General features: G+C 39.5%; 1 protein-coding gene across 3 annotated transcripts in view; it reads left to right on the top strand.

Annotated features, from left to right (window-relative positions):
- stox2 (storkhead box 2) overlaps positions 1–14,205 on the top strand; it is an 84,281-nt gene extending 70,076 nt beyond the window's left edge. For all 3 annotated transcript variants that reach the window (XM_004911177.4, XM_012955651.3, XM_004911180.4), the window contains exons 3-4: positions 8,329–10,591; positions 13,976–14,205. In XM_004911177.4, coding sequence (XP_004911234.1) covers positions 8,329–10,591; positions 13,976–14,174 — 2,462 coding nt within the window. In that variant the 3' untranslated portion in view covers positions 14,175–14,205. The remainder of the gene's footprint in view (positions 1–8,328; positions 10,592–13,975) is intronic.
- Positions 14,206–19,350: the final 5,145 nt, after the last annotated feature.

Raw genomic sequence — 19,350 nt, 5'->3', positions numbered from 1 at the left:
CTAGACTTCTGTTAGTTTGACTTTCCCACCTTATATTTTATGAATGCCGACAGTGGCTTAAAACTGTGTAGGGAAGGGAAGGAGCGCTAAGATTAAACTATGTTTTGCACAGTTTAATATAAAGGGAATGCAGCACTAAAAGACTGGTAAAGCAGCTCCTTCTATTCTGATTCAGTAAAATGAGACTGTGCTGTTGCCTGTTGGCCAGAAGGTGGTACCACAGGAGCGTCTTTTTACAGAATGGTGTTTACTACAGAATATTACATCAGTGTTATGAAGCATATATTGTTAAAGGGGATGTTAACTCAGAATAAAATTTTGCTTATTGAAAGGAAATGTGATTCTCATGAACTTTCCAGCATACTAATTACTTACAATTGTTCAACAGTTTTAAAGTTATGTAATTGCTCTTTGCAGTTACAACTTCATCCCAATCCACAATCTAGTTGGGGTATCTCAGTGCCCTGTTCTTTTCCAGCAACAAAACTTTGATATTTGCAAAGACCACTGAACATTTTTATATATATTGGAACCTTGGGCTACATTTTACTTTTAAAATGTTCTTGTGGTGTTGTATAGCTGTTTTTCTTATATATCTATTAAAAAATATAAGACCTTTATGAGAAGATAGCAACATTTTTTAAAGTGGAATAGTATTTCATATATCATGAATGGGGTTGCCTGACATGTGGCCCTTGGGTGACTGCTGTCTGCATGTTGACAGCTGGAGTTTGAGATTCTAGTTCCAGAATTGTAAACAATTTTCCTGTAATGGGTGCTCTGACTTGTATACAGTCGCATGAAAAAATGCCAGCTAAAGTGCTTTTCTAAAGGCATTAATTAGTAATTCATAAAAATTACCATGATGGTGACAGTTGCAGGAAAGCTAATCAGTATCCCCTATAGCCAACAAAGGAGAAATTGGCAACAGCATTATTCATTTGCCATAAAGGACCCTAAAGACTGGCAGCCCCTGACTATACATTTCCCCATAGCTGAGTTATCTTGCAACCACATAGCGATTCTGTCAAAGTTAAAACCATAGAAGTTGTATATAAAACATAGGCTCAAGCCCCAAAGTCTTGGAAGTTACATTAATGCACAATTGAAGTATATGAGTACAACACAGATCACTCTCTCTGTGGGTTTGGGGGAAAATATTGTTTTATTTTGTTTCTCATAATCTTGTGGCTATAATGGGCTATGGTGCCAGCTTTGTGTATGAGGGCCTTGTCCCCTATTTATAAAATCTGCAGCACTGAAGGGCGTTGTGCACACTGTATGTCATTATTTAGCTTTTATAGTGTTATCCCAATTGCAGGTAGAACCTAATACTTAAGGGAGAAGATCAATGGGGCGATTATTTGCTGCATTCTTTAAAAGCCCAATCGCTGCAACAGCTATTTCTATACACAGGCATACAAGTCCCCGCATGTGGGATTTTCCTTGTCTTTACACTAAGGGCCTTGACACATGGGGAGATTAGTCGTGCCGCAAGAAATCGCGGCAACTAATCTCCGGGCGACTAATCTCCCCACAATGCCATCCCACCTGCTAGAATGTAAATCGCCAGTGGGATGGCTTACGCGGTGCCGCGATTTGCTGAAGCGCTTCTTATGCCATCCCACTGCTGATTTACATTCTAGCCGGTGGGATTGCGTTGCGGGGATATTAGTCGCCTGCGACAACGGAGATTTGTCGCTCCCTGTGTGACATGGCCCTAAAGGAGAAGAAAAGGCACAGTCAATGATTGAAATCACTCACCCGATACCCTGGGCCAGTGCTCCTTTAGTAGAAAACTGCGCCACCCTGGGGTACATGGGAGTGAGCGAAACTATTCCTCTTGTCTTCTTTGCAGTAGAGTGAAAAAGCTGGGTGTTTTTTGTTAAATTTTGGCTTTTCAATCTACTGCGTCCCTGCAAGAAGAAAGCATGTTCCCCGGGCCAGTGCAGTTTTCTAAGAGGAGTGCTGGCCCAAGGTGCTTTGGGGGATGCCTTACATTTGGCACCCCCAAGTCATTAACCTTTCCTTCTTTTTTAATGGGATGTTTGAGGGCTGGAATCCTAGAATGCGCAAGCTGTCCTGTGCTCTCTTAGGGTTGTTTTTGGTTGGTGCATTGTTTTTTTCTTTTTATTGGTTGCAGTGTGTATACCCCCATAACTATACTATAATTTATATAAATAAGCTGCTATGTAGCCATGGGGGCAGCCATTCGAAGGAGAAAAGGCACAGGCACATAGCAGATAACGGATAAAACACTATTGTATTCTACAGAACTTGTCTGTTATCTGCTATGTAACCTGTGCCTTTTCTCCCTTTTTCCAGCTTGAATGGCTGCCCCTGTGGCTACACAGCAGCTTATTATATAAATTATAGTAGTGTTACCGTAGCAAACACACCAGTTTTACCAGTGCAGGGCAACAGTGCATTATATTTATATTACTTTAAAGTACTTTTATTTTTTGGTGTTACCATTCCTTTAAAGGTGGCCTTACATGGTAAGATCCATTTGCTTGGCGAGGTCGCCAAGTGAGTGGATCTCCTCCCGATATCCTCACCTACGGGTAGGAGATATTTAGTAACAGTTAGGTTGAAAAAAAGACGTACGTCCATAAAATCAACCTTAATGCCGCATAGGGGGAAAAAAATCCTTCTAGACTCCAAGATGGCAATCGGACCAGTCCCTGAATCAACTTGTACTAAAAGCTATCTCCAGTAACCCTGTAATTCTTCCCTTGCTAAAAAGTCATCCAACCCTTGCTTGAAGCTATCCAATGTATCAGCCAGTATGACTGATTCAGGGAGGGAATCCCACAACTTCCCAGCTCTCACAGTAATAAATCCTTTCTGAATAATTAAACAGAACTTCTAAACGGAGTGGGTGCCCTTGTGTCGGTTGGAAGGCTCTACTGGTAAAGATCCCCTTATATATTTATACATAATTATCATGTCACCTCTTAAGCGCCTCTTCTCCAGTGTAAACAAATCTAACTTGACCAGTCTTTATTCATAACTGAGACTTTCCATGCCCTTTACCAGCTTAGTTGCCCTTCTCTGGACCCTTTCTAATTCAATAATGTCCCGTTTGAGCACTGTAGAATTAGAACAGTGGGTATAGGTGCCATCGATTTGGGGACCACATCAATTAGCCGATGCGGTCCCCGATCCAACAGAAAAATCAAACCTGCCCGATTGAGATCTGGACCATTTCAGGCCAGATGTTGGTTGGGGAGGCCTGTTGTTAGTGCCCATACACTGGCAGATAAGCTGCCGAATCAGTCTAATGGACCAGCAGCTTGAATCAGGCCGTATATGGGCACCTTAATAAACTATTGCTGAATTTATCAATCACAGTTAGACTTGGGTTTATTTAGCACATGATGGGATGCTTTTCTGTCTGTTTCTGTTTTCTCCCTGCATGCCTGTCATTTTTCCCATAATGGCAGATGTAGCAGGGGGAATAGGTCTCCTAGCAAGGTTCATGTGGGGTCAGCAGTACTCGTGAGCCACAAACAAGAGCTAATCTTCTGTCTGTGAGCCGTGTGTCGGGGCTCTCTTGCGCCTCTCTTGCCATGCACACAGTGTATGTGTCTGATGATTCACTGTCCAGACACATTCTGCTTTGAATTATTGAAGAACTACATAATCTTAAGGAACCTGGCTACTCCTGTCATACAGTGGTTTAAAGACCAGAACAGCTAGCGCGGGGCTCTCCTAGCAGCCAGCGTGTACTTTTAGCTGGATGAACACGAACTGGCTGTCTGTTCTCACAACAAAACAAGATGTTACTTTTACCTTTTTTTGTTTTTTATGGCCTTTATGTGTTTTTTCCTCAGCTTGTCTATGCAAGTATCTTTCTCTCTTTTTCTGCCCACTTGTGATTCCTATCTGCATGAGTATTTATTTATCTTTTTGCCCTCCTTTAATTTGTTCTGACCACGTGTCTATGCAAATATATGTCCTTTTTTTTCTGCCCTATCACTCTTCTTTTCATCTCTGTACTCCTTTCCTAAGGGCTCTGGCACACAGGGACATCAGTCGCCTGCGACAAATCTCCCTGTTCGCGGGCGACTAATCTCCCCGAAATTTCATCCCACCGGGGAAAATGTAAGTCGACGGTGGGAAGGCATACGCGGCGGCGCGATTTCAGTGAGGTTGCCTTGAGAGGAAACTTCAGCGATTTCACTGAAATCGCGCTGACGCGTATGCCATCACACCAGCGATTTACATTTTCTCCGGTGGGATGGCATTTCGGGGAGATTTGTTGCGGGCGGCTAATCTCCCCGTGTGCCAGAGCCCTAATTCTCTCAGAACCAGCAGTTATAATAGCCCCAACAACACACACCTAAAAAGCAAATTATAAGAGCTTTGTCTGGCTCAATTTGTTGTTGGGCCAAAAATCCCCAAGTCCCCTTCCACTGATCTATATGTGAATAGCCTGAAAAGGCCAGCACCAGCACTTATGTGTTTTTTGCTTTCAGACATTTCTCAAAGGAGGATATTTGCCTACAATGCTCTGTTGGGAATTACTTATGTGGGCCAGTAAAGAAAGTTTCCAGGCAGCTTTGTGGTCGCTTCTATAGAATGTTTAGGGTCTTATTGATCAGAGGGCGAAGATAGTTCATTCTGTAAATATGCCCTTAGACAGCAGTAAGATTTCCCTGTGGCAAATGTCATTTTTACCTATTGAATATGCCCCAAAACGTTTAGTACTTCCTTTTTAATAGTAAAAGACAAAATGTTACTCTTAACCCTTCTTTTATGGTGCTGCTGGTCCTTTAACTGTACTCCCATGCTGCCTTGTGATATATACCTTGCATAAGGCTGTGAGAAGAGTGCATCAGTGTGTCACATTGCTACAGACTAGGCAAGGATAGATGTGTGAAAAGGAAATATAAAGACTTTGTAGTGAGAGAGTCTGCAGTGTGAATACTTAAAGAAAAATCTCTGAAAACTGGTGGTAATACAGTAAGATTTCATGAAGTGTTACAGAGCTCTTGGAATCATCAATCTAAACACATGCTAATTTCTTCACGCTTTTGAACGCTTGTGAATATGTCCCAATTGTACCCGAAGGAAAGAATTTCATTAGGTTAAAAATATCTGTATAGTGCTTTCCAAGACTAACGCACAGATCTGTACTTACAGATTGATGCTCGGGACCTGGGGTTTTCCAGGTAACAGATCCTTCTGTAAGTTGGATCTGCATACCTTTCGTCTACTAATTATTTAAACATTAAATAACCCCAATAGGATTGTTTTGCCACCAATATGGATTTAGTTGCCCTCAAGTACAACGTATAAGCTACTGTTTTTTATTACAGAGAAAAAGGAAATCATTTTTTTATTTTTTTTTAAATTTAATTATTTGATTAAAAAGGATTTTATAGATTGTATTTCCAAAATGTAGAGCTTTCTGAATAACTGGTTTCTGTACAACTGATCCCATGCCTGTACTAAAACAAAATCAGATGTATCCAACCTGTAACAATCTAGTTGCTATTAATATGCTGCTCCCAAAATGTCCCAACAGTGATGCAGTGTGCACACACAGCATGCGTACCTTAACTGACATTTTATGTTTTATTTTATATACATAGGTGCTAAACTGCATAAGTTGCCAACAACAAGCAGTCAGGTCTTACCTTTACATTTACAACTTATAATAGGTATTTGCTGATTAGTTCCTGGATGCAAGATGTAATTGGGAAAAGCCCCAGTAGGGATCAGAGGTAAATGTTGTGACATATTTTCAGGGTATAAATTGCATACTTGTACTTTTTTTTTTTTTTTTTTTAAAGAAACAATTTGAAATCCCTAATAATGACAATATACACATGTTCAATATTTTCTGGGCTTGAGTACTGTCTGTTAAACCATGTATGTACAGTCTCTTAGTTTGTTCAGTGACACCATGCAGAAGAGTAAAATGAGAGCATTTTCAGCTCACACTGGATCCCACCATTTTTGGTTCTCTAGCGGGTCAGGTACCCACAGTTTACCTTTAAGAAAACCAGGTACCCTGTGGGTTGGAGGTATGGTTTTCAGATGCGGGCTGGTGGGTCGTGGGTTTTATCCATATTTCCATATAAATTATCCATATTTATCTATTTTTATTACCTATATTATCTTTATTTTACACCTTTTAAACTGTTTTTAAACCCCTAACCACTTCTGATGATGTCCAGTTTGCAGCAACACTTCTGTTTAATAGTTTTCAGCAGGTTGCTGATTGGGTTGTGGGTCGGGTTGAGTAGCTGGTCAAAGCGAGTAAAGATTAAGTTTCGGCATGTGAATCTGGGTCAGGTGCGGGTCTCAAAAATTGGTTCCACACAGGACTCTAGTTTAGAGCTGCTGCATGTATAATCAATGCGCTTGTATCTGTAAACCTCAGGCTACAGCCAGCAGCTGCGGAACGCAAGGAGCTCATTTTTAGAGAGTAAATAATTTGGTACTAAATAAAAGAAGGGGCTTCTTTATTAAGTGTTAGGGGCAGGGGCTTTTCTGGCGCTTACCTTTACTGCACTGAAAGGGGTCTGGTGGGGGGCACATTGCTAGTGTAGACAGCATACTTGCGCTCTCTTCGCTAGCAGGGCAGAATTTCTGATTTAAAAACAGAAACTCAGCAGCTTGTTGCCCCTGGTAACTCTGGGTATGCTGCCTCCTGAGGTGAGTTATGGCAGTGGCGCCCCTGGTTAAGGAATATGGCACACAGTGTTTCACTTGCTGCTGGTTGTAGCATTGTGGAACACATAAATTTACAACTGGTCCACCCAGTTGGCCTAAATCTGGTTACTGCCAAGCCTAAAATGGTACAGTTAAAAGCCAAAACTGCATTTCGGCACCACAATTCTCTTGTGCCTGCACCTGGGCTGAAACAATGGCTCCGGGCGTAGGCACAGTGAAAGGCTGATGTCAATGTAGGGGCTGATTCCCGGCCTGGGTTTATCCGCAGGCCGAGAATCTGCCTCATCTGGCCTTAGCCTTAAGGTGGCTATACACGTAGCAATTTTCATTCTTTCTTGCACGAAAGATTGTTCCCACCCTCCACTGACGTTCAGGGCTGATTTGTCAGATATGGAGGTAGAAACAATAGAAATTCTACCTCCTTCTGCCGATTCAGCCCTGAACATAGATATTGCTTGAGAGCCTTCAATGCCCAATCAAAATATTTTACCCTGGCCAACCAACAAGTCGACTAATATCTGCAGCCTTTTGCGATATCGGTTGCCTCATTGAACCGCCATACACGTATGAATATTGTACATCGTACGAAACCTCATGGGTGTGTGTATGGCCAGCTTTACAGTGCAAGTGTACAGAGTACATCAGCAGGTAGCATTACTTGTTTCTTAGCACTACTTTATAAGCAAATATCTCGCTGGTTACTGGGATTTAATGCACCTGCCTTTATTACATGTGGAGAAATAAATTCTAAACCTTGTGTCCCATGGACAACTAACCCATGTTCATTAAACATCTGTTTTTACAAGTGGAAAGCTATATATGCATTTATGTAAAAGGTCATCTGACTATAATAACTACAAATAATTATGATGATAAATGTTAAGTAAAAAGGAGAAGCAAAAGATTGTTTTCCCCATTCTTATGATTTTTAAGTGTTTTCCATTTTTTACTAGATAACCTGGACAGTTCCCCATCCATCATTAGCAGCCTAGAATGTAAACTTTAAATTTCTCTTACCAACTCTGCTTCACTACACATGTGGTCTTTATCCTTTTTAAACAAAAAACTTTGTATATATGTGAATTTATATTTTATCAGTTTGTATGTAGTAGTGCCATGTAGCTCTGGTTTCCTAGGTTTAGTTTTAACCAGCTTACTATATGCAAGTATGGAATTCCCAGTGAAAGTTTTATCTCTGTAATGTATAGCATGCTTTACTCGAACAAATATTGCAGGTACAGTATTTATGGGAATAATCCATGTTTTCTACCTTGGCAAAATTATGTTCTGTTGAAAATGTTTGTGTAATAGAGCCTTTCATTGAAATATCTCTTGGGTTTGTTACACAGTTCTATATTACATGATGCCGCACATGCCATTTTTATATATAAATGTCTTAGCATTCTCTGTTTCTCATTGGAGACTAGAATGATACTGTAGCCAGTCTATCTACAGCTACAGCACTCTTGTGAAGATATTATGAACATATTTCAAGTTTTGGGCAATAATCATCTGTATGTAATTGACCAAAAGAAATGTAAACATAAACAGAAAGTTTAGGAAAGGTACTTACAGAAGTATGAAATGTTTAGCCTTCTTTGCTATCTCACTACTAATATATATACCTGATCCTTTCTTTAGGTGTGCCCACCCCAAGTCCAGAGGTCCTTCGGCATACACTGAACATGCTTGTGCGAGAGAGAAAGATCTACCCTACTCCTGATGGATACTATATCGTTACACCACAGACCTATTACATAACCCCATCTCTTATAAGAACTAACAGTAAATGGTACCACTTGGATGAGAGGATACCTGACAGGTCTCAGTGTACCTCTCCACAACCAGGAACTATAACACCATCCCCTTCAGGATGTGTCAGGGACAGAACTCTCTCCAAAAACCACTGCGACTCTTGCCATTGCTGCAGAGAAGATATGCATAGCATTCATGCATCAACCCTACAAAGGAGATCCCCAAAAGACTGCAAAGACTCATACTGCCCCCCATCCATTTGTCAGATTCCCCCAACTGAGAAAAGCAAAAGTACTATAAATTATTCATATAAAACAGAAACACTCACAAAATCTAAAGATGGGGAAAAGCCATCTAAAAAATTTGGCCTAAAATTGTTTAGGCTAAGTTTTAAAAAGGATAAGGCAAAGCAACTGGCCAATTTTTCAGCTCAGTTTCCTCCTGAAGAATGGCCCCTAAGAGACGAGGACACTCCGACCACTATACCCCGTGAAGTAGAAATGGAAATTATTAGGCGAATAAACCCAGACTTGACAGTAGAAAATGTTGTGAGGCACACTGCACTAATGAAAAAACTTGAAGAAGAAAAATCTCAGAGGAGCAAGGCTGGGTCATCAGCTCACCACAGCGGGAGAAGTAGAAGGAGTAGGACTCACAGGAAAACTCATGGAAAATCTCGTTCTCACAGCAAGAATAGGGCTTCCAAAGGTGACCCATCTGAGGGCTCACATCTAGATATACCTGCAGAAAGAGAGTATGAATTCTACCATCCTCGGAATCGATCACCCAGGGAGGGCTGTTTTATAATGGAGCGCAAAGGAGGAGAGAATTTTGTTGTGCTTAGCAATCCGAGCATGATTGAGTCCCATTTTCCTGTTACACCGGAATGGGATGTCTCTGGTGAACTGGCCAAAAGGAGAACTGAAATGCCTTTTCCTGAGCCTTCAAGGGGTAGTTCCCATTCCAAGGTCCATCGTAGCCACAGCCATACACAGGATAGAAGATCAAGAAATGAACGGTCAAATAAAGCCAAGGAAAGGTCTAGGTCCATGGACAACTCGAAGGGGCCTTTAAGCGGTGCTTCTTTAGGTACACCAGATGATCTAGGGGAAGGCTGCAGCCTTGATGAGAAAACGCCAAGCCAGTCTTATATTGATGATGGTACTTTAAGACCATCCCACTCGTTGACTCATCAGCGGACTCTGTCCTACAAAGACCCATGTATAACTGAACTTGCTAGTGGTGGTGCAGATACTCCTAAATCATGCAGCCTAATAGAACAAGGCAAACTTCCAGATACATTATCTTCATACAGTGAACTCAATTCTTGTTCCAAAAAGACAGCAGATGACTATTTTCAGTGTAACACATCTAGTGAAACTATTCTCACTGCTCCATCCCCTTTAGGAAAAAGTAATAAAGAAGATATTGATATTTCAAGTCTCACAGAAGGCCTGAAAAGATTGTCTCCTGCTGAAAAGCCACAACAACATATAGCCAGAGAACAAGGTGAATACCGTGCAGAATCACCAAAGGGCCAGATTAGTGTTCTATCCATTGCTGCTTCTGGCCAAAGTCCTGAGGTGATTTCCAATGGTCGATTGGTGCCACATCATAATGCAGAATCAAGTAGCCTTGACAAAAGGAAAGAAATATTCAGTAAAGATACTTTATTTAAACCTTTGCACAATAGCCTATCTGTGAACAGTTTTCATAAATCTGGTGTGAGCTTGCTAAAATCACACCAAAAAACTTCTCCTGAAACACTGCCAGCAAGCGTTGAAAACTTTGAGCAACCTATTACCACCTCAGTTTCCCAAAACCTTGCCGTCTCACCGAGGCCCCAGGAGCCTGGAGCAAATCCAGAAGCCTCTTTTGATTACTACAATGTCTCTGAAGATGATGAGTCTGAGGAAGGCACACAAAAGACTGTAGAAGAGGAAAAAAATCGAGATGATGTGGGCACCATGCAGTGGCTGCTACAGCGGGAGAAAGAAAGGGATTTGCAAAGGAAGTTCGAGAAGAACCTAACACTTCTGAACCCAAAGGAAAGTGAAAACAGTAGCAGCCAGAGGACCACACATTCTGCTCGCTTAGATAGCATGGACAGTAGCAGCATCACTGTAGATAGTGGATTTAACTCCCCACGGTAAGAGGTGGTAGCATTCTCTGGATTTGGGATCACCCCTGCCTCTAAAATCTGTATGAATATGTGCTATGTTATACATGTGATTTTATACAATTTCGAGTATTATTTGATAAGAATATAAGTCCTTAAGAGAGTGCATGTACAAGTACATGTTCAAAATGCTGTTGTACAATTCACATTATATATTTTAAGTATAGTTATTTGGGCATTTTCATTTATGGCAATGTAAGTCTATTTTATTAATATTTTGTGTGGACTGTACAGCATTTTAATGTGCAGTTACAGTGAATGCACAGGGTCACCAGGACATCCTCATCAGAAAACCTAGTGGGGCTTGCAGCGCTACTATATTTCACTGTACTGTGGACTGTATTGGACTAAACATCCTAACTGTCTTTTAATGACGGTGTCATTTTTATTACATGGCCACATAAATTTGTCATGGTGCCACAAAAACTTGGCTGTGATAAAAATTGGACATAAAGAGAGAATATTTGGTGCACACAAAAATTCTTCTTTTTTTTTTTTTTTGTTTGCATGTTATTTCGACTGCACCCTAATTGGCATATGCAAATTTGGCAATGGAAGGGTTAAAGAGAATTTTCCTTGTTTGTATGACAAAAAGTCGATTGATTTTAAGGATTCGATTCGGGCAGGCACGTGGATTTGGACGAATCCTGCTGAAAAAGGCCAAATCCTAAACTGAATCCTGGATTCAGTGCATCCATAATTAAAAACAAGCACAGAGGGTAATATTCTCCCCATAAGGACTCATTATCTGGAAACCAGTTAAACAGAAAGTTCTGAATTACGGGAAGGCCATCTCCTTAGACTCCATTTTAATCAAATGATTTAAATTTTTAAAAATGATTTCAATTTTCTCTGTAATAAAAATACTTTACCTTCTACTTGATCAAAACCAAGAGATAATTAATCCTTATTGGATGCATAACAATCTTGTTGGATTTAACTTGGGACGTTTTGTCCCTTGTTTCCTTCCTACCAGCTGACATGCAAAAATGAGCAGAATTCCAAATTACTCTTGACTTATCTCAGGAAGAAGTAAATAGCACGGAAGTCCTTTTATGCATCTTGTCACAAGTGGCCAGAAGCCAGCCCTAGAGATTATTATGGTACAGGTTTATGTCATAAGATAATTGGAAATAAAACAGAATTGCAAAAATTTAGTAAAATCTATTCAGGCACAGTGTCAGCCTGGAAACAGACACACTGAGGATTGGCCGACGCTGTGCCTTTAGAAACATCACATAGTGAAGGAGAGCAGATCGGCTTTAGACTTAAGCAAGACAGAACCATGTGCAGCTCTAGCTCTTTAAAAGGTGTTTTCCTAAAAATGTAATTGTATAGTAATATACAACTGTAAATATATGTCTTTGGGGTGTAATTCACAGATTGTTTGTGTTGTTTAACTGGGAGAAATCTGTACTAAACTTTTATCAGAGGTACTGTGATTATCTACTGGCTAGCACCATGGCTGACCCCATACAGTCTAGTGATCAGTGTAAGATCATTGTCACTGCCAGATGGAAGAAGGCCAATAAAGAAAGGATCCCATCCATATACTATACATTAGGCCAACACTGCCCATGGTCCGCATCCTTGCGCAGTCAAGTGATTGCTGCTTGCCTTTAAAAGGCTTTAAAGGAATACTTTGATTTTTTTTCCAAACACATCAGTTAATAGAGCTTCTCCAGCAGAATCCTGCATTGAAATCTACTTAGAAAAAACCCAAACGGGTTTTGTTTGTATTTAATTTTAAAATTTCACATGGGGCTAGCCATATTCTTCATAGAATAAAAATTTAAATGGTAGAGTGAATTATTTGCTATGTAAATAGTGTAGTTTAGGAATAAAAAGTACAACATAAAAATCATGAAAGAATCCCTTTAAGTTTGTACAAAGGGAGCCCATCACAAAGTGCCTAATGCAAAGTTTACCACTCGGATAACCCCCTAAATATAGGAAACTTTTAGAAAAAGCACCAGGAATTTACAGTAATGTTCTATATAAAATAAGGCAGTACAAAGTGACCCTGGAAAGTTTGGTATTACTGGATGATATATTAACTTTAAATTTGCTATAGGTGAGACCTTTAGTAAGCTACTTTTTGGTTAGTCAACTTTATTTTTTTGGGGGGGGGGAGGGGTTTGTTTTTAAGCATTTTTTGCCTAATGCTAGCCTGCAAATGGAACTATATGGTTGTTCGGGTCCCTAAACATGGCAACCAACAAAACAGATCAACTGTGAAGGATAAGGGCTGTGATACACGGGGAAATTAGTCGACGTGTGACAAATCTTCCTTGTTGCGGGCGAATAATCACCCCGAAATACCATCCCACCAGCTAGAATGTAAATCGCCGGTGGGATGGCATACACGGTGTCGCAATTTGCCGAAGTCACAAGTTTCCTCTCAAGGCAACTTCCATCCTATTCAGGCCCCATCCTATTGAGCTTGTATTCTGAATAGGTTGGTTGGTGAATAGGTTGAATCTATTTATTGCCATACCTACTTTTTTTGTTTTGGTGAAGTTAGTTAATGATTTGTTGCATTTATCAACTAGAATCCAGCTTCATGCTGTTCGGTCGTGAGTCCTAAGGGCCTGCCCTCTTAGAGGTCTGCCTGAAGGCTATTTAGGCCAGGGGGCACATGGAGGGGATCATACACATGCATGTCAGTGGAGCAACAGGAGGGGGAAATACAGGCAATTGTATGATCCAATCAGTGTCCCCAGGCCTTAGGCTAATGCTATAAAGGGCTGAGCCTGCAGACAAACACGGCCGACAATCTGCCCCTAAGATGGCATCCGCCTCCCTTCTTGCTTGCTCAGGAAACCAATGCAGTGAGTGCCTGCTCTTGGGCTGACAGAATGGTTCCAGGTGCAGGCAAGAAGGGTGGCTGACGCCAGTGTAGGGGCAGGTTGCCAGCCTGCATATTTACTTCTAGATATTCCTGGAAGTCCAGCCTGAAACTAATATACTAGTGAGAATTTTGTGGCTTATATCTAATAATATTAATGTACAATCCTTTACAAAATAAATATATTAATGTACAATAAGGTGGGCTTAACAAAATGCTGGACTTCAAAATGTTATATCATGGGGATTCTGTGCACTGATAATCGAATTATCTACCTCACAGAAACCAAGCATGCAGTTGTTTTGGATTACCCTGTTTAGCTCAAGATTAACAAAAAACATCTTTTTTTTTTTTTTTAATTTAAACAATTGCCAAAAAGCATGTCCAGCACAAGCCCTATTGAATTTAACTGAGGTTGAACAGGGAGAGTTTGCTTAATATGATGAAAGAGGTCTTCTGTCTCTGAAAGAATTTGCAGTATTAATTGTTGTTTCTATATCTTTCAGTACACGTGAAAGCCTGGCATCCAATACTTCCAGTATTGTTGAAAGTAACAGACGACAGAACCCAGCCCTTAGTCCTGCTCATGGTGGTGCTGGCCCAACATTTAACTTCCGAACATCTGCTGCAGAAACCACAACAACTGATGCTGATAAACTACAGAAACCCACTAATTGTTTGCAAGCTTCTGTTACTAGCGTTTGATAGCCGTTCAGCCTCAAATCTTGTTTTGTCTCATATTCTACAGCAGGAATGGCCAACCTGTGGCAGAACGGTAGCTGCACAGCTACAATTCCCTTGTGCTTGTGAAGAATGGCGGGAGTGGTAATTCTGTAGCTGCCCGAGAGCCACCAGTTGGCTATCCCTGCTATTCAGCAAAGTTTACTACACTAAGACTGATGTTTACATCTCCTAACAAGCCTCATACACCTACAGTTTTTGTCTTACTGAAACTGTGCTGCTAGTGAGCCCAGTGGGCAATGGCAAAAACAGAATTCCAACTTATTTTTAGTTACGGTTTGTATTTTTTTTCCCCCTCCACTAATGCTTTCCAAAATGTACAGCTCTGTAGAAAGTAAATTGCATAGAAGTAATGCCTACAGGATCAGTCTTACAACTGAAACAGATCACATACAAAAGTCTAGACACTGTAATCTGCTATTTCAGTGCCATGTATTTTAAAGCAATGGACTTCTTTTAACTCAGAGATTCCATCCTGCTGGCTTTCAGCTGTTTTTGAACTGAAGTTCCCATTATTACCCTACTTAGGCTGTTTACGGATGCTGAACTTTGTAGTTCAAAAATACAGCTGGAGGGCTGCATGGTGGGCAATCCTTTTAACCCACATGCCACCAGAAAGGGTCTTACAATGCTAAGTCGTTACCACCATCCTGGCATCGATCTGGTCATCTTAATATCAAACCAAAAATCACTGTCATTGTTTCTAGAAGAATAAATTAACTTCTGTCAAGAGAAATAAGACACCTGCCCCTGCATTCTATTTTTACCTTCATACAGATGTAGCAAACAGAGATAAATGCTGTAATATATAATATTAAAGGGATACTGCCATGGGAAAACATGTTTTTTCAAAACGCATCAGTTAATAGAGCTTCTCCAGCGGAATACTGCATTGAAATCCATTTTTTTTTTCAAAAACACACAGATTTTTGTATATTTCATTTTTAAATTTCACATGGGACTAGCCATATTCTTAATTACCTAGGGTTGGTGTGATATCCCCCCCCCCCCCTTCCTTCCCCAGCAGTCGATCAGCAGAACAATGGGAAGGGAAGAAAGCAGCACCCAGTAGATATCAGAATCGAGTAGATATCAGAATAGAGTAGATATCAATAGTAAGAAATCCAAGTCCGGCTTAGGACTCCTCCAGTTACATGGCAGTAGGAGAAACAATAGGTTACCTGAAAGCAGTTCTAATGTGTAGCTCTGGCTCCTTCTGAAAGCTCAGACTCAGGCACAATGCACTGAGATGGCACCTACACACCAATATTACAGCTAAAAAAATACATTTGTTGGTTCAAGAATAACATTTTCAATGGTAGAGTGAACTGTTTGCTATGTACACAGTGTAATTTGGAAATACAAATCATGACAGTATCCCATTAAAGTTTTATTATGGTGCAGATCCCGGTCACACAGAAGAATTATAACATATCGCTGTGTGTTTGCTACATCTCTGTGATACCTACTCGCCACCCCCCACTCCTAATTTTGTGTCAGATACATCATAATATCTTTCACCGCTGTATGAAATCTTGGATGTAAGTGTTGTGCGGCATTTGCATGCAGTTTACAAAAAGTCAAATATATAAATCCTCAAAAATTTAAAGTTGACCCAAGAAAAGGCATTATTATGAGAATGCAGAGGAGTGTAGACAATAGTCAGCAACATAAACACTGAAAGAGATTAGATGTACAGCGCTTCTGCTTTCAGCCCTCATGCGCCTAGGTATAATGTAATTCAGTGCAACCTTGTGGCTCCCAAGTGGGCGAAATGCCATATTTATTAAAACTGGGGGAACAAAGATCTACAAGAATACAATTACCGTTTTTGACCTTGAAATACCAGAGAAATTAGTGCCATGCATGTAAAATTGTGAGGGCTTTTATTCATCCATGTTTTCAAGTTTTTGGAAATAATTTAATGTCGTTATTGAGCATCTGAACATACACACTCTGATAATCTCTTCAAGCCAGCACCTGGGCCATTTTATAAAGATTTATTTGTGTTTTTATTTAGCATACAACAACCATTGCAGGTTCATTTTAACTTCTGGGCATTCTTGATGACTCCATTTATTTGATTTTTTTTTTTTTTTTTTTTTTTTTTTTTTTAAATGTGAATTGTTTCCATGTACAAAAAAGAGTGTCTAGATAAATGAAATGCAAGTGTGGCAGACTATATAATTTCTTTCTAATGGAAGGATATTATTTAATTGTATGTAGCTTTGATTGTAATGCCTAAATTAGGCTTCTCAAAATGACAAAATGTGTGACAGTTACCATTGGAACAAAAGTGTGATGTATTATAAACTACTAGGGGTTTCGTTCCCTTCACATCAAGGATTTTGTTTTATCGTATCATAAAACTGTAACTGCATTTGAACAAAATTTGTATGAATGTTTTCATGCAAACTATGAAAACCGAAAAAAAAAACCTTTTCATATAAGGATGAATGTGACTGTTTTATTAATATCCAAGTATTGTATGGTTCTAAATGTGTGATTAGAGAATACAGAATGCTGGAATATTAAGTTTCACATTGTATTTCTGGTAACATTTACCGTTGGGACACCCCCAAAAATGCAGAGAGTTGGAGACTCTGTTAAGGTGCTAAATTGTATTTATTTTTTGCAGAGACAGTGTAAGCATGGCCCAAAACATGGAAGCTGGAAGTATTCTGAAGTGGTGCTAGCACTGTCTTCTATAAAGTTCAGCTTTCCTTCATTTAACTCTTTCATTTGAGGACTTGGTCACTGTAGGTATCAGACTGACGTGTAGTACTCTGGAAGAGACCCAATTGTTGTAAAGTAAATTATGAATTATGTACCATTTTCACGAGAACCTGAGTAAGAATGTTAATTTGGTCAAATCATGCCACATCCCCTTTTACCAAAGATGTTCTCTACCCTTGTACTCTGATTTTGTCTTTATTTACATAAACAGTAATTAAAAACTAGGTCTTTCATGAGTCCTAAACTCACAATTTTAAAGTGGCCAACCGTTTAATATGACTTTGCTTCAGGGATGCAAATATTCATTGCAAATTCCCATACCCTCTAAAAAAAGACTTGTCATTTCAAAACAATTTCAGATTCCAGATCACTGGGGCTATAAGAATAAACAGATGGCAATAAACTACATGCTTTATCATCTTTTTATATAACAACACACCTTATGCGCTGGAGTGGCCAACTTCATTGACTACCCATCCGCTGGCGCCGAACACAACTATGTGAAGTATTAGAATGGAGTTACAAACCTTTACACAATAGTCGCGCTACGGAAAGGATTTAGCAGGTTACGCTGTTTCAAAATCCAAGTACTGTCTACTGATATATATATATATTTTCAGCACTTGCAGAATATATTTAATGTGGATGCATATTGTGCAGCCTCAAAACATTATCACAATTTTGTTAAAATTTTGCACACTTGACTCTTGTTGTTACTTTTTACAGAATAGGTTTTGTTTTGTTCTTTTTTTGTTTTTGTTTTTTTTACATGCAACTACCTCCACGACTTTAAAAGGCAGCAATGTTAAAGTATACTGTACAAAAGAAAATTATACGCATATGAGATACTGACATCAACTGTTTTGTATGATAAAATCATAAATTTTCATGACCATAATTTTGTTTCGATATAATATGAAATTTGGGTTTTTATAAGAAATGTATATTGTAAATTAAGGGCAAATATTGAGAACCTTATAAAATTTCATTGTGGTTGGAACAATTTGCCAGCTCTTTCCGTTGCAGTTGAAGGTTTCTTCCCGACATGACTCGGCCATTGCAAGTTTGCATCTGCAATCGGTCTACTCCGTTTGTTGCCAGCTTGACTTTTCCTATAAAATGAACAAAGCCAGATCTTTCATTGGTAACGATGAGTTGACATCAGTCTTACATTGTTGTTGTTTATAGACAAGACTAATGTGAAAGGAGAACATTTCTTAAAGTGAGGGACTGAATGTGACTATTGCAGTTGGGGAATAAAGTTAATACATGCAAGCAGGACTTAACTGTATGATTAAAGAGAATTTTGCAGCCAAGACTGCCTTGTATAAATGTGTTTGCACTGAAAAAAAAATAAAAAAAAACAAATTCTTGGTCTCTGGTTGCTGTAAAGGTCATCCGAGAAAAGGATGCTCTGTTTATATTGTATAGTATTTCATATGAAATAATAACGGTTCATGAAATGTCTTCCTTAACAGTAATGATTTCTAACAGCACATTTGTATCATGGTTTTTATTGTGTCAGTTTGCCATATTGTAAAGGATGTTTACCTGTCATGCGTAGCATAATTACTAAAAAGAAAAAAAAAAAAAACAGGGATTTTCTTTTTTATTTTTTTAAGCCTATATTTGGAAGTCCCTTTTTATGTCAATATTGTGTCCATGTTGGTTCTGTAGTGTTGTATGAAATTATCCATTTTTTTTTTTTAATTGTGTTACTTTCTAAAATATTAAATAACATTTGGTTATATGTTTTTAGTAAACAGACTTTTTGTGCTATATAGATAGGCCATAAACTGTTCCTCTCTGTATCGTAAAGTTCTTTTAATCCTGAGTGCACATTCCATAGCTCACAATCTAAAGCAGTGATCCCCAACTAGTGACTCGTGGCAACATGTTGCTTAGCACCCCCATTGATGTTGCTCCCAATGGCCTCAGATTAGGTGCCCATTACATTTCTGGCTTGGAGACAAGCTTTGGACACACAGAGACATAGTTTTACTAAGCAGAGCCACCTGCAGGCCAGCAGTCTTCATGGGGCTACAGAATAGCCAATCACAGCCCTTATTTGGCACCCCCAAAGAACCTTTTTCATGCTTGTGTGGCTCACCTACACTTCTGGTTCATGAGTGAAAAAGTTTGGGGATCTCTGATCTAGAGTATTCAAAGCCTTGAAACAGGTGAGAAAATATTGTCGTGGCTTACTATTTGGCCAGAATAGTGGTTCTTTATAGTGGCCACACACTAGGCATATTTTTGATGGCAATATTTATTGGCTCAATCCATTTCAAATAAATAGGGCTTATGTTATGCCTGGTGGGGAAACTACCAATACCACCCATGCTACCCCTTATTGGGCTTGTTTCTGGCATGCATGGGTTTTGGCCCAAAAACTGCCAAAAAT

The sequence above is a fragment of the Xenopus tropicalis genome, chromosome 1 (assembly GCF_000004195.4).
Source record: "Xenopus tropicalis strain Nigerian chromosome 1, UCB_Xtro_10.0, whole genome shotgun sequence".
Taxonomy (NCBI): domain Eukaryota; kingdom Metazoa; phylum Chordata; class Amphibia; order Anura; family Pipidae; genus Xenopus; species Xenopus tropicalis.
This window is presented reverse-complemented; position numbering and strand designations above follow the sequence as displayed.